The sequence below is a fragment of the Canis lupus genome, chromosome 5, assembly GCF_048164855.1.
Source record: "Canis lupus baileyi chromosome 5, mCanLup2.hap1, whole genome shotgun sequence".
NCBI classification, from domain to species: domain Eukaryota; kingdom Metazoa; phylum Chordata; class Mammalia; order Carnivora; family Canidae; genus Canis; species Canis lupus.
The window spans coordinates 8,522,200-8,538,833 of record NC_132842.1 but is presented as its reverse complement, the minus strand read 5'-3'; the positions used below and the strand labels follow the sequence as shown (position 1 = coordinate 8,538,833).

Here is a 16,634-nt window from a genome sequence, read left to right as displayed (position 1 = left end):
TAATAGCCAAAGTGAAGAAATACTTAGATAATAATACACTTATACTTGGTGACTTCAATCTAGCGCTTTCTATACTCGATAGGTCTTCTAAACACAACATCTCCAAAGAAACGAGAGCTTTAAATGATACACTGGACCAGATGGATTTCACAGATATCTACAGAACTTTACATCCAAACTCAACTGAATACACATTCTTCTCAAGTGTACATGGAACTTTCTCCAGAATAGACCACATACTGGGTCACAAATCGGGTCTGAACTGATACCAAAAGATTGGGATCGTCCCCTGCATATACTCAGACCATAATGCCTTGAAATTAGAACTAAATCACAACAAGAAGTTTGGAAGGACCTCAAACACGTGGAGGTTAAGGACCATCCTGCTAAAAGATGAAAGGGTGAACCAGGAAATTAGGAAGAATTAAAAAGATTCATGGAAACTAATGAGAATGAAGATACAACTGTTCAAAATCTTTGGGATGCAGCAAAAGCAGTCCTAAGGGGGAAATACATCGCAATACAAGCATCCATTCAAAAACTGGAAAGAACTCAAATACAAAAGCTAACCTTACATAAAGGAGCTAGAGAAAAAACAGCAAATAGATCCTACACCCAACAGAAGAAGAGAGTTAATAAAGATTCGAGCAGAACTCAATGAAATCGAGACCAGAAGAACTGTGGAACAGATCAACAAAACCAGGAGTTGGTTCTTTGAAAGAATTAATAAGATAGATAAACCATTAGCCAGCCTTATGCAAAAGAAGAGAGAGAAGACTCAAATTAATAAAGTCATGAATGAGAAAGGAGAGATCACTACCAACACCAAGGAACTACAAACGATTTTAAAAACAAATTATGAACAGCTATACGCCAATACATTAGGCAATCTAGAAGAAATGGACGCATTCCTGGAAAGCCACAAACTACCAAAACTGGAACTGGAAGAAATAGAAAACCTGAACAGGCCAACAACCAGGGAGGAGATTGAAGCAGTCATCAAAAACCTCCCAAGACACAAAAGTCCAGGGCCAGATGGCTTCCCAGGGGAATTCTATCAAACGTTTAAAGAAGAAACCATACCTATTCTACTAAAGCTGTTTGGAAAGATAGAGATGGAGTACTTCCAAATTCGTTCTATGAGGCCAACCTCACCTTAAGTCCAAAACCAGACAAAGACCCCACCAAAAAGGAGTATTACAGACCAATATCCCTGATGAACATTGATACAAAAATTCTCAACAAGATACTAGCCAATAGGATCCAACAGTACATTAAGAAAATTATTCACCATGACCAAGTAGGATTTATCCCCGGGACACAAGGCTGGTTCAACACTCGTAAAACAATCAGTGTGACTCATCATATCAGCAAGAGGAAAACCAAGAACCATATGATCCTCTCATTAGATGCAGAGAAAGCATTTGACAAAATACAGCATCCATTCCTGATCAAAACTCTTCAGAGTGTAGGGATAGAGGGAACATTCCTCAACATCTTAAAAGCCATCTACGAAAAGCCCACAGCAAATATCATTCTCAATGGGGAAGCACTGGGAGCCTTTCCCCTAAGATCAGGAACAAGACAGGGATGTCCACTCTCACCACTGCTATTCAACATAGTACGGGAAGTCCTAGCCTCAGCAATCAGACAACAAAAGGACATTAAAGGCATTCAAATTGCCAAAGAAGAAGTCAAACTCTCCCTCTTCGCCAATGACATGATACTCTACATAGAAAACCCAAAAGCCTCCACCCCAAGATTGCTAGAACTCATACAGCAATTTGGCAGTGTGGCAGGATACAAAATCAATGCCCAGAAATCAGTGGCATTTCTATACACTAACAATGAGACTGAAGAAAGAGAAATTAAGGAGTCAATCCCATTTACAATTGCACCCAAAAGCATAAGATACCTAGGAATAAACCTAACCAAAGAGGTAAAGGATCTATACCCTAAAAACTATAGAACACTTCTGAAAGAAATTGAGGAAGACACAAAGAGATGGAAAAATATTCCATGCTCATGGATTGGCAGAATTAATACTGTGAAAATGTCAATGTTACCCAGGGCAATTTACACGTTTAATGCAATCCCTATCAAAATACCATGGACTTTTTCAGAGAGTTAGAACAAATTATTTTAAGATTTGTGTGGAATCAGAAAAGACCCCGAATAGCCAGGGGAATTTTACAAAAGAAAACCATAGCTGGGGGCATCACAATGCCAGATTTCAGGTTGCACTACAAAGCTGTGGTCATCAAGACAGTGTGGTACTGGCACAAAAACAGACACATAGATCAATGGAACAGAACAGAGAACCCAGAAGTGGACCCTCAACTTTATGGTCAACTAATATTCGATAAAGGAGGAAAGACTATCCATTGGAAGAAAGACAGTCTCTTCAATAAATGGTGCTGGGAAAATTGGACATCCACATGCAGAAGAATGAAACTAGACCACTCTCTTTCACCATACACAAAGATAAACTCAAAATGGATGAAAGATCTAAATGTGAGACAAGATTCCATCAAAATCCTAGAGGAGAACACAGGCAACACCCTTTTTGAACTTGGCCACAGTAACTTCTTGCAAGATACATCCACAAAGGCAAAAGAAACAAAAGCAAAAATGAATTATTGGGACTTCATCAAGATAAGAAGCTTTTGCACAGCAAAAGAAACCGTCAACAAAACTAAAAGACAACCTACAGAATGGGAGAAGATATTGGCAAATGACCTATCAGATAAAGGGCTAGTTTCCAAGATCTGTTAAGAACTTATTAAACTCAACAGCAAAGAAACAAACAATCCAATCATGAAATGGGCAAAAGACATGAAGAGAAATCTCACAGAGGAAGACGTAGACATGGCCAACACGCACATGAGAAAATGCTCTGCATCACTTGCCATCAGGGAAATACAAATCAAAACCACAATGAGATACCACCTCACACCAGTGAGAATGGGGAAAATTAACAAGGCAGGAAACCACAAATGTTGGAGAGGGTGTGGAGAAAAGGGAACCCTCTTGCACTGTTGGTGGGAATGTGAACTGGTGCAGCCACTCTGGAAAACTGTGTGGAGGTTCCTCAAAGAGTTAAAAATAGACCTGCCCTACGACCCAGCAATTGCACTGCTGGGGATTTACCCCAAAGATGCAGATGCAGTGAAACGCCGGGACACCTGCACCCCGATGTTTCTAGCAGCAATGTCCACAATAGCCAAACTGTGGAAGGAGCCTCGGTGTCCATCGAAAGATGAATGGATAAAGAAGATGTGGTTTATGTATACAATGGAATATTACTCAGCCATTAGAAATGACAAATACCCACCATTTGCTTCAACGTGGATGGAACTGGAGGGTATTATGCTGAGTGAAGTAAGTCAATCGGAGGACAAACATTGTATGTTCTCATTCATTTGGGGAATATAAATAATAGTGAAATGGAATATAAGGGAAGGGAGAAGAAATGTGTGGGAAATATCAGAAAGGGAGATAGAACATAAAGACTCCTAACTCTGGGAAACGAACTAGGGGTGGTGGAAGGGGAGGAGGGCAAGGGGTGGGGGTGAATGGGTGACGGGCACTGAGGAGGGCACTTGACGGGATGAGCACTGGGTGTTATTCTGTATGTTGACAAATTGAACACCAATAAAAAATAAATTTATTATAAAAAAAATTGCAATTCTGCCCTTACTCTAAAATGTAGTAGCCTTCCTCGACAAAGGATTTTTGCAGGTGTGTTTACTGACTTCAGCAAAAGCCTCAAATGAGAAGAAACCCCCAGGCAAAGTATGCCACCCAACTTAGTTTTCCTTCTGCCCTCCTCCTCGTTCCTGTCACTCCAATGTTAGTTAACTGCCACATCTTTCTCTAAATCAAAAAAAGTAAGACAATTTAAAAGGAAAACACTTAACTTGAAAACACTTAGGAATCCGATGGGAAAATTTCCCATGCGTTTGTATTATCTCTGAGTTCAAATTCCTTAAAAGAAGGACCATAGGTTAGTACAATGCCTTGGAGCTCAGATCGAAACTTTGGAAAACATTTTTCAAGAGCAATATAGAACTTTAAAACTGCATTGCTACAAATTTAGGGTGATATTAATTTATATCTTGTTATAAATATTGGGAAAATTAGCATTCATTGTGTGTTGAATGAAATTGTTAGAATTTCAGCTTATACACGATAGTTTGAAGAAAGTAAGCATAATGTTAACCCTTCTGTACCATAGAAGAAAAGCAAATAATAAAAGCCTGAGAAAATCCAGTTTTTAGATGTAAAATTATACACACAATTACACGCAAAGCATCCAAAATGAGGTATTAAACTTGATTGATTTGATCTCATGTAATTGACACAGGTATGTGGCAGAAAAAATGGGTGGTAAAGTTTCAAAAGAGAAGCTACATGATTTTGGCTGGGAACTTCATATAAGTGAACTAAAATTTCAACTTAAATCCAATGTTGTACCAATTGGACAGATCAAAAAAGGAATCTTCTACCATCGAGCTTTGCTTTTCAAGGTACTGAAGATGTTTTGCCTCATTTGCCATTAGGTAAAAATGTTTGTCGTTATCATAATAGTGGGCGCCATTGGCTAACATTTAACTGGCTAATGCTAATCTTCTCATTTAGAGTTACTTCTATTTGAGATATATATGTATGTGTATATACATACACACGTATACTTGCCAGACTCTCGGAAGCATATCCATTCAACATTTATCATACATCTACCATAGGCAAGAGCTCTTCTAAGGTCTGAGAATACAGAGATACTAAGGTGGCAGCCCCTGCAGACACAAGGTACCCAAGGCAGACTTGTGGGTTCTAAGATGAGATCAGGGCAAGTTTTGGGGGAGGAAATGATTTGCAGCCTCAGTATTAGAGGCTATACAGGATTTCAGCAGGTAAAGAAGGAAGACGAGTATTCTAAACAAGGATTTTATACAGAATAACAGGAATGAGAGCCCCTGGCCCCTTTGAAGAGTATAGAGTAAGTGTGTCTGGATGAAGGAAGGAGGAGGAGTTGGATGAGGCTAACAGACCAGCTCATAAAGCACCACATGAGTGTGCAATTGACCCTAAAATCTGTGAGTAGTGACTGAAAAAAAATTTTTAAGATTTTATTTTTATTTATTCATGACAGACACAGAGAGAGAGAGGCAGAGACACTGGCAGAGGGAGAAGCAGGCTCCCTGTGGGGGGATCCCCCAGGACCCTGGGGATCACAACCTGAGCCAAAGGCAGAAGCTCAACCACTGAGTCACCCAGGTACCCCAGCTACTGAAAATTGTTAAGGGGACAAACAGCAGTGACATGATTTTGAAAGACCATTCGGGCAACAGAATGGGGAATAAATTAGAGCAGGAGTAGGACTGCAGACAGGAAGACCAGTTGGAGGGTTGGTGGAACAGGAACTAAGGGGTTTGCTAAGAGGATGTGAATCTAGGGACACCTGCATGGCTCAGTGATTGAACATCTGTTTTCAGCTCAAGTCCTGATCCCGGGGTCTGGGATCGAGTCCAACATCGGGCTCCCTGCGAGGAGCCCACTTCTCCCTCCGCCTATGTCTCTGCCTCTCTCTGTGTGTCTCTCATGAATAAATGGATGAAATCTTAAAAAAAAAAAAAAAAGATGTGAATCTACAGGGAGATTTAAGAGATACAACTGAAAACAGTTGGTGTCTGCCTCAGGTGGTATGAGGAATTGCATGAGAAGAACAAAGTGATTTTCAGGTCTGGGCAGGGCAGCTGGTAGTGATGGCATGATTCACTGAGCGGGGGGGCAGATTCAAAAAAGAGGGGGTGATTTTTTTTCTCCATTGTTATCAAGTGTCTGGAATATAATAGGGGCTGCAAAAATGGGTTCTGAACTCTAGACTGCATGTCTAGATTCCTATCCACTTCCAAAACACCTACAAACCTCTTTACATTCATGTGTATCTTGCTTCCAGTTCTAAGCTAACTCTCTATAATCCAAATGCCAATCTTCCTTGTTTTCTTGCTTTATCAAATTTTCTCCTATATTAAGTCTCTTTCTCTCTATGAGCTGTTTCTCCTTTAGAATCTAAATTTAAGTCTATACTATTTAAAGTGGAAAGAGGAATCTTTTCTCATAATAGCTATGACTACCCCTGTAGCTCCTATTACCATGACCACCATCATTTTAAGCTACATGCCAGGCACTTGATAAATGCAATTGTGAAGGTCTCAAAAATGCCAAAGGTTGAAATGACTACCCTTGTTTGAAAGACAAGACAACTGAACTCAAGAGGGAATTTACCCAGGGTCAACCAGGGGCCTGGCTCGAGTCTGAGCCCATGCCTACCTGAACCAAACCCACCATACTGCTTCTATCTGTAGGTAATTCTTATTCAGGTCAAAATTCAGAGTCCTGTCAGCACCTCATCCCTCCTTGGCGCACCTCATTTTTCTCTCAGTCCCTGCAGCTGGCCTTGGCTCCCTCTCAGGAATCTTTTTTTTTTTTTTTTAAAGATTTTATTTCTTCATGAGAGACACAGAGAGAGAGGCAGAGACACAGGCAGAGGGAGAAGCGGGCTCCCCTTGGGACTTGATGCCAGGACCCTGGGATCACTACCTGAACTGAAGGCAGATGCTCAACCACTGAGCCATCCAGGGGCCCTGGACCCCAGGAATCTATTGTCTGTCTTAACTTGATATGTAGAAGAATTTGTCACTGATCCTTCTCGTTCCCCAAAACCATCCACCTTAGTAACTTTTGTCCTCTCTTTCCACCTCATCTCAGTCGCCATGGTGACCTCTTTCCTCTACCTCTCTTCAACGTTGGGGTCCCTCAAGGTTCCAACCCAGGCTCTTTTCTTTTCTCATTTTATGTACTTCCTATGGTGGGGTCATCTGGTCACATGGCCCTAAATACTAACTGCCTAAGGCACCCAGATTCTTTCCTTTGCCCCATGAACCTCTCTTGATTCCTGATCAGTGTGTCTGTTTACACTCCAGTTGATGCACCTGAGTGTCTCCTAGGCACTGAATTAGTGTGCTTGTGCTGCCCTAATGAAACACCAGACATTGGGGACTTAAACAATAAACATGTATTTCTCACAATTGTGGAGGCTGGGAAGTGTAAGATTGAGGTGCCAGCAGAGTTAGCAACTGGTGAGGACCCTCTTCCTAACTTGCAGTGGCCACTGTGTGCCTGCATCCTCACATGCTGGACAGTCAGGAGGCTCTGGTCTCTTCCTCCTCTTATAAGGTCATTATCCTGCAGTGGGGGCTCCATTTCCATGACCTCTTCTAAACCAAATTACCTAAAGAACCCATCTCCCCAGTACCATCCTACTGATGGTCAAGGTTTCAGCATATGATTCGGGGGGTGGGACACATTCAGTCCACAGCATTATGCTAAACGGAATCCAGTACCCTCATACCTCTGCGGAGTCATGCAATTCATTAGCCAAGTTTTGCCCACCCCTGACATCCTGACCACCAATACCCACTGATAATATCCTTCCACTTTCCTAAATCATTCACTCCCACGAATGCCCTTTATCCTCCCTATTTTCTTCCAGTTTGTTGCTTCCTTTTTGGCTTTACTTTTCCCCCTTGGCAGCCTAGAAACATCATCCACAGACTGTATGATTTACTGGCGAACTTCCCTGACTTTCTTGATGTCATCCTTCTTCCCCAGTGCCTTGCCTGTCCACCCGGTGCAGTCTGACTGCTTGCCCTCTCCCCTAGGACACTCAGGCTGCAGAACTTGACAGCGGCAAGCACCCCAGCCAATTCAGGGTACCCAGCTCAGGTGGACATTCATGTGGCCTGGCCCCTCTATTCCAGCTCCTGACCATAGGCTTTGCCCTTCTTCCTCAGTAGCCATGCCTTACATCTGCCCTTCCTTCTACTAACACTTTCATCTCCACCTCTTCCTCTAAGCAGACAATCTTGTCTCCCACTTCACAAAGAAGATGGGGACTTTCAAATAGGACCTCATTCAACTCAGTGGGAGGCGGTATCTCCCTGAGGTTGGGAATTCACGCTCTGGTAACACATACCCAGCTTCCATATTAGGTCACCCTTATTGTGACCTTCCTTGGGAAATTTATCTGACCTCAGTTTTACTCTCCATAAAATGGGAAATGCAATCATTACCTATTTCACAAGATTATTTTGATGATATAAAGTGCCTTGACATGGAGTTAAGAGAGCAATAAATATAATTTCTGAAAACATGTTTATTTTTGACTCCCTACCACCCTCTAGACAATGAGTGTAAGATGATTCTGTACCAATTCCAATGGAGGGAGGGGTGGCAGGCCTTAGGGGGGCAGTTTTTATACATCTAAGTAATCCTCAGACATCAGCTAGGTCAATTCAATTCAATTCTGACACAACCTACCTGGAGATAGTGTCAGATCCCACAGGTTATGGGCTTAGCCCTATAAGACTACCCCCGTGCCCCTCCCCCCCACCATGCCACACACACTTCAGCCAACCAGTCACAAGCGCCAGTTGTCATCTATGCTTCTGACCAGCCGACTATAGATTAGAGGTTCCCAAGAACTCAGCCCCCTCAGGGTTGATTAATTTGCTAGAGCAGCTCACAGAACTCAGAAACATTTTACTTACTAGATCGCCAGTTTATTATAAAAAGGCTATTACTCAGTAACAGCCAGATGGAAAAGATGCCAGAGAGAAAGTTTTGGGGGATGGGCACGGAGCCTCTATGCCCATCTCCTCGTGCAACACTCTTCCTGAGTCTTCATGTGTTCACCAACCCAGAAGCTCTCTGAACCCTCTCCTTTTTGGTTTTCATTACAGCATCATTACATAATCATGATTGATGAAATCATTGCCATAAGTAGTTAATTCAACCTACCCTCTCCCCAGAGGTCTGATGGGAGACATTGTAACTCTCCAGTCACAAGATTGGTTCCCCTACCAAACAGCCCCCATCCTTAAGTGTGGTCCAAAATTCACCTCATTAACATAAGGAAAGATACTTTTATGGTTCTCATCACTTAGGAAATTCCAAGGGTTTAGGAATTCTGTGCCAGAAATGGCACAAAGATCCAACGTGTATTTCTTTTTGTAAATGACAATACCACTGAGTGCCATCCATTTGGATACTGTTGTATTACAGTTGACTGTTTACCAGGCAGGCTCAAACTAGATAGGATGTAAGGCCCTAAAAATGACAACCATATCCTAATCTCAGTCCACGTATGACTACCTGGTGCAGTCATTACATATTAAGTAATTGATAAATCATATTAATATATAATGGATTATTAAAACAACACAATTCTTGCCTTCTAGTACTAGAAACACTTGTTGAATACCCATTCTGTGCAGCATTCATAGCTCTAAGCATGCGGCCCATATTAATTCACTTCATTTTTATAACCACCCCCTAGGAAGGAGGTGCTAGTGATGTTATCCTCATTTCTCAGATGAAGACATGGAAGCACAGAGAGCCTGAGTCATTCGCCTGAGGTGACAACCACTAGTAGGTGGCTGAGCCAAAATTCAAATCCAGGCGGTCTGAGCCAGCTCCCTTAATCCATTATGATGCGGCTAAGAAGTTTCCAGACTATTGTAAAGGCACTTTTTAAATAATCTCAAAATCAGGACAAATTGAAGAGAATAAGGAACATAAGCCACTCGGGAGGAAGTGACAGCAGGTAGCCCCAGAAGGACGACCCCTCGCAATCCTGCTCCTCCTGCTTCACGGAGCACCATCCCCATCACACAGCATAAATCGGCACGAAATAGGTCCCCACCAGTTTGATCCCTCCGTTCAATCCCACTGCATGTCATGCCCACAGAGCAGCCTAGAAGCATGGAAAGATTGATAGATGTGGTAGTGCTGAAAGCCCGCGGAATGGCTTTTCTCCAATGACGTTATCAATCTTGTGCTGATACAATACAGTGTAACTGCCTGAAAAATGTCACTTCCCAGCAGGACCTACACAGAGATTTTGAGTCTACAGGATCTTGAGGAACAGGGGAACTTATCACATTTTATTGGCTCCCATCACAATATTCCACAATTTTTCAGCCTCCTTTCTAAGCACTTCTTTGCAAGAGTTGTATATTTCACCTTCAACAAGGTGTGTCTTCCAGCTAAGGATTTTCTTCAGCCCCTCTCCCTCCTCACTTTTGGTTGATCTTGTGTTTTCTCCCACAGGCTCTGGCTGATAAAATTGGCATCGGCTGCTCCCTGGTTCGTGGGGAGTATGGCAGAGCTTGGAATGAAGTTAAGTTGATGAATGAATCTCGTAAGGGACTGATTGGGGCTCTTCCTCCTCTTGAGGTGTATGTAGTTGACCTCATGTTCCATCCAGGCAGGTTGATGAAGTTAAGAAGCAAAGAGGCAGACCTTTACAGATATCTCTAAGCTATCAAATGAACAAAAAGAGGCTCACACAAAAAAAGGCATTACATACACTTTCTATGGCGTTCACCAATTGATTTTATTTCTTTAAATAAAAGTATTAGACATTTCTAATTTCTAATTAATTTCTAATTTCACATTTTCTCTGTGTAGAAATGAGGACACTTGGGTTGAACTTGGCTGTGTTTCTGATTTCGGGCTCTTGGCAAAAATTCAGTCTGATTAGATCATATTATGCTCACTGTCCCTCATGTAAAGTTCATTATTGTCAAAATTAATCCACCCTTACTGTTTCATAAGGAGGCTCTCTGCCTTTTGGGAATCACGTGTAAAAGCACCCAGCTGCTGTGCCCAGGACAATACCGTGGCCTCACGACTGTCATTCTTCACACCCAGAATGCTTCAGGAACACTTGGTTATTGAATTTATTTAAATTCAATAGTATTTTATGTCTTCAGTCACCTTGTCTCACTCTCATTTTTGTAAAGTAAGATTATTGTTGATAGTTTGAATATTTATAGATAGATTTTTAGTATTACAAATTCCTTTCTAAAAAATTTGGGTTCATATTTTAAAAACATATTAAGAACACTGTCTAATAAACTTCACTGAACTAATACTCTTTCCATGAACTCTTCCCATAAACTGTGTTTGTCTTTTGTCCTGTGTTTGTCTACTTGGAAATATACCTCCAATTAAAAACAATTCTGATTTGCTTTTGCACATTTTACTGCTGGGTCACAAAAACAGTATTTTGGATTTATATAGCCTAAAAACTCTTTTTTGGAAAAATTTAAATATAGAAATAGAGTAAATCTTTGTGAGAAATTGTGTCTTCAGCATTGAGAACAAAACAGGGAGCAAACACACATTTTAAAAGATAAGCAAAAACTAGTAATATGGTGACTCTCATAAAGTATACATATATCCTAGCCTGACTTTAAGTCTAGTTTACTGTAATCATATTACTAGCAGGTTTTTAAAAGCCAGCTTGAGTTTAGAAAATAAGGCTGAGATTATTCTGTACGAACCAATGTGTAGCTTCAAAGAATTTGTATTTCCTTATTTCAAAATAAAGTTCTTTATATCAAACGGTGTGGTAATTATATTTATCATGCAATTTCATGAACTGGGGCATGGATTATAGGATGCAAACCCGTCTAAGCATTTTCAAGTCTGTTTTGATCCAGAACACATTTAAAGTGGATTACAAAGATATGTAAGATGTAACAAGATAAAAATAAATGAAAAACAGGCGTAAGTGTTGGAAAGAAAGTTCAACAAGGCCAAGAATAAGCTTAGAATTCAAATGCATCCATGAAAATCCCATGCATTTGTTAGCAGTGGGTGAAAATTTGACGCTAAGCTCTCTAGCAGACAATGCAGTGGGAAATGCTATCAGTTACATGATTTATAATAGGGTCCGCCAGCTAAAAGCACAAAGCAGTTTCTCAGGAGGAACAAAGACCAGGGGAATTCCTCTTTGGGAGCTTCATACAGATGACAAATGTAATATAGAAAATAACACCATTGAAAAACAACCTCCTAGTAAGTTCTGAAAAGGGTTTTTGTAGGCAATGGCCTAACAGCAAAATGGAATGAAGCAAAAGTTCATTCACAGCCACTGTGCTGGGGTCCAGGTAGACATTACATTTTTCTGTATGGTACAGGCCTTGGCCACCCCCTCCCCTTCTCTCATCTTAGAGACATTTGTGTGTAACGTCTCTCTCTACTGGCTCCTAGGTAATTATTGCACAGGAATAAGTTTAAATTCTATTTTCAGACAGTTCTTTGAAGTTCATCTATTTTGTGTTATCAAAAGACAACACACTCACAATAGTAACACAAATTATAAGATACCTAGAAATAGATTTAATAAGAAATACGCAAGAAAAACTATAAAATTTTAATGAGATCTGAATAAGTGAAGACCCACATCATTTTCCTTGATGGAAACTCAGCAATATAAAAATTTCAGTGCCCCCTATATTAATATATACAGTTAGTATCTCATTTAGAATACCAACACATTTTCTTTTCTGAAATCTGACAAATAGTAAACTTTATCTGGAAGATGAATGCATGTGTAGGCCAATAATATATGAAATTAAAAAATGAAGAATTGGGTCCATCATATATCAGAACACATTAAAAAGCAGTAATAAATTAGTATGAAATGGGCCCAAATATTGGGCCCATTTTATATATCTATAAAAATAGAACAATATTAAGAGTACAGACATAGATACATATATTTTATACATATAGGGATTAGTATTGATAAAAAAAAAATATAGCTTTTCTGCCAGAAGCAGGGCACAATGATCACCTATTCAGTAAATGACTATGGGAAAATTATGATCTTGGCAAAGCAAGATCCTATTTCTTTTTTTTTTTTTTAAGATTTTATTTATTTATTCATGAGAGACAGAGAGGGAGAGGCAGAGGAAGAAGCAGGCTCCACGCAGGAAGCCCAATGTGGGACTCGATCCCGGGTCTTCAGGATCAGGCCCTGGGCTGAAGGCAGAGCTAAACTGCTGAGCCACCTGGGCTGCCCGATTCTATTTCTGACGGATAAACCAGAAGCCGTAGGAGAAAATATCTGACAAGTTTGGTTCTGTGAAACTTTAAATTCCTGTTGAGAAAAATACAGCATAAACAAAAATACTTCTGTTCAACAAAAAATAAAGTGTAACCAAAAGTGTAACCAAAATCATAGGGAGGAAAACATTTGCAGCATATGTAACACACATGTCAATATCCTTAACAAACAAAGAGTTTCTATAAACCAATGAGAAAAAGATAATACACTTGGAGAATAGTCAAAGACAACAGTATATAAATAAGACATCTATACAGTGGCCATAAACAATCCCCAGATCTCAGTACTTGTTTGTATTTTTTATCACATTACATGTCAAACACAGGTCGGTAGAGGGGACTCTGCTTCACACAGTCACTCAAGGACCTAGGCCAACAGCAGTCCTGCTGTTTAGTAGCAGCACTGTCTGGAATATCCTTCAGGAATTATGCACTTTGGGCTGACATAGCATGCTATTTGGTCAGAACTAGACCCAGGAAATATGGGGTAATATCTGGAACCAAGGAGATCTGAGAATCCTACTCTGTCACCTAAGAAGTGTACAAACTGGCAGCTGTTGTGGTTGTGAGGTTTCAAAACAATTTATGTAAAGTAGCTTGTGTTGATTCTGTCAGAATCAAAGGCCACAGTTTATCTTATGGAGATCAAACCATTTCGTTAAAACTAATATCTGACTTTATTTTTTAGAAGTGGGGGGAAGGGCAGAAGGAGAGAATCCCAAGCAGACTCTATGCCCAGCACAGAGTCCAAAGTGGGGCTCAATTCCACCACCCTGAGATCATGACCTGAGCCGAAATCAAGAGTTGGAAGCTTAACCAACTGAGCCACCCAGGCACCCCTAAAAGTAATATCTAACTTTTTAAAGCAGCTGTAAGTGGAGAAATGGACAGGTAAGTAGAATCCTTTCCCCAGGCTTCCAGCTCTGGAGCAGGTGCCATAAATGAGGATTCAAGTCTACACTGCACTTTAAGCACACATCCGATTGCAATGTATTATTTCCTTGTCAAAGAAGCAGCATTGTCATCCATGAAAAACACATTTCTAGATGCTCAAAATAATCTGTAGAATTGAATGGGTACTGGCCTTATTACTGACACAGAATTCTTTAAATATAGTAACTTGCTTCTCAGAAAAATATTACCATGGTATTCCCCTGCCAAAGGAGTAATCTGGAGATATGATGGAGGGGGTTTCATTAGATGGTGCATTTTCCTTTAGAACTCTTCACAAAAAGGCTGTAATACACATACTGGTGGTGATAGTTGCTTTTTTCCCCCTCTAACTCAGCACTACTCAGAGTAGGATCAACTGGCTCTCTGAAAATTATATGGAAAATATCACTGTCTTGGAGTATACTCTTAAAGCAATACAATAATAACAAATAACTTATCTTCAGTTTAGTATTTAAAAGTACTATTCCTTAATTAAAATTACCTGAATATTGTTATATAGATAACTGGCAAAAAGCTTTGCTTAGGCTTATGCTCTTAAAACCATGAATATAATTATTTTAATAATAAAAGTGGACTTGACTTCAAAGGATAGCCATCAAAGCATCAGGTGGGAATATATTAATATAATGAATTCAAACAAGGCTCTTGCAGAACTCAGGAGAAGAGACCTGGAGGATCTGCCAATAAACACCCCACAGATCACAATTTTTAAAATATTAAGTATTGTTGTAAAGGGTAAATTCTATTATGATTGTATGTACAAATTCAATAGGTCTTTAATCTTCAGGGGCAATATAATAGCACTGGTAAAAGCCCAGATTTTAGAGTCAGAGCTGAAATTAAGTTGTGCATCTACCTTTTTCTATCTGTGTGACCTTAACAAAATTACTTAACCTCTCTGTTTACTCTTTGGGAAAATGGAGACACACAATAACAAATATTTGCATGTTGTTTATTATGCGTCAGAGGCTATTTTATGCCTTTGTGTAATCCTTTGATGGACCCTCTGATAGATAGCAGTATTACTCATGTCTCGCAAGTAACAAAACCGAGGCGCAGAGAAATTAAGTGACTTATCCAAAAATCACTCAGCTAGTAAGTAGCAAGCCTTAAATGTGAACTGAATTTGTCTCTAGAGGCTATGATCCCAAATATATATGCCTAATAACCCTGCTGTGAGGATGATACAAGACCATCATGCAAATGACAGACGAGTGTGTGATTAGGGGCAGGAAGGGGTGTGTACATATGTGAGTACATGCATGTGTGTGTGTACAGGTGTGTATGTGCATGTGTTTATAGCTCTCTTTTCTATGCTCACAAAGTGTTCTGTTCATGGGGGAATTCTTTATTCTACATGAATGTGTCTATTTCTTTAGATCAGAGGTCATCAAGTATTTTCTGTAAAGAACTAGATAGTGGACAGCCCTGGTGGCGCAGTGTTTTAGCGCCGCCTGCAGCCAGGGGTGTGATCCTGGAGACCCGGGATCAAGGCCCATGTCGGGCTCTCTGCATGGAGCCTGCTTCTCCCTCTGCCTGTGTTTCTGCCCCTCTCTCTGTGTGTCTCAATAAATAAATAAAATCCTCAAAAAAAAAAAAGGACTAGATAGTAAATATTTTAGGCTTTACAGGCTGTGGAGTCTCTGTTGCAACCACTCAGTTCTGCTATTGTTGCATAAAAACAGCCACTGATAATACCTAGACAAGAAAAATTTACTTACTAAAAAAGGTGTGGGCCCAATTTGGTTCATGGGCCAGTTTGTCAACACTTGCTTTCAGTGATGAGGGTTTGGACATGGAAATGGTTGTACTCTACTTAGCTTGGCCTCTGAGCACCTGGCAAAAACATTCAGAGGAGACTCTCACACTGCCATTTTGTCTTCATTTCTTCAGACTCTAATATGGACCCACTTGAAATTAATCCAATGGATGCCAAAGCAGATGCCTTATTTTTCTATAAAGATGAGAACAAATTTGACCTGTCTAGAAAAGAAAATTTCCTGACTTCTTAAATGGGAAGGGTCTAAGGTTCATTATTGCTGGCATAAGACATGAGACTCCCGGGTGAGAGACAAAGGACTTTGTTACTCATAGCACAGCAAGCAGCATGAGCAAGTGCAGTGTGTTAATTCTCCTTGCTCCCAGGTGTCATGGGGACCACCTGGATAGACCCAGATGGGTACCTACAAGGGCAGTGGATTGCATTTCAGGAGAGGAACTCTGGACTTAGGGAACCCAATTTTTTATAGTGGGCAGTAAGCATATCTGCCCTTTCACCAGAGGGAGACACTAGATCTTCTTAGGCTGTGTGCCAACATCCTTGGAAAGCTAGTCTGGAACAAAGGACAGTTAGGGAGCCTCTGTTTGTAAGATGTGCAAAAACAAAGGAAACTCAAGGAGAATTGTCTCCAAGGAGCCTGATCAATTCATACAGTATAAAATGCTTTATGGAATTTCTCATCTATAAAATAGAGATAATTGGGGCATCTGGGTGGCTCAGTTGGTTAAGTGTCTGCCTTCAGCTTGGGTCATGCTCTCCAGATCCTGGGATTGAGCCCTACATTGGGCTCCCTGCTCAGCGAAGAGTCTGTTTCTCCCTCTCCTTTTGCCCCTCTCCCCCTGCTCATGTTCTCTCTCTCTCTCTCTCTCTGTCTCCCTCTCTCTTTCAAATAAATAAAATAAAATAAAATAAAAAC

The 16,634-nt window shown here is 40.5% G+C and overlaps 1 protein-coding gene and 1 long non-coding RNA gene across 25 annotated transcripts in view; one reads left to right on the top strand and one right to left on the bottom strand.

Annotated features, from left to right (window-relative positions):
* Positions 1-11,475, top strand: part of ARMC3 (armadillo repeat containing 3) — a 101,616-nt gene extending 90,141 nt beyond the window's left edge. For 15 of the 21 annotated variants that reach the window (XM_072825391.1, XM_072825377.1, XM_072825376.1 and 12 more), the window contains 2 exons: positions 4,367-4,529; positions 10,177-11,475. In XM_072825391.1, coding sequence (XP_072681492.1) covers positions 4,367-4,529; positions 10,177-10,386 — 373 coding nt within the window. In that variant the 3' untranslated portion in view covers positions 10,387-11,475. Of the gene's footprint in view, positions 1-4,366; positions 4,563-5,155; positions 5,281-9,403; positions 10,100-10,176 lie in introns of those variants that run through there. The other 6 variants (XM_072825394.1, XM_072825395.1, XR_012030820.1 and 3 more) reach the window with 5 other exon arrangements.
* The window catches only part of LOC140633194 (uncharacterized), a 66,881-nt gene that overhangs the window by 31,716 nt on the left and 18,531 nt on the right, over positions 1-16,634 (bottom strand). The window lies entirely within an intron of this gene.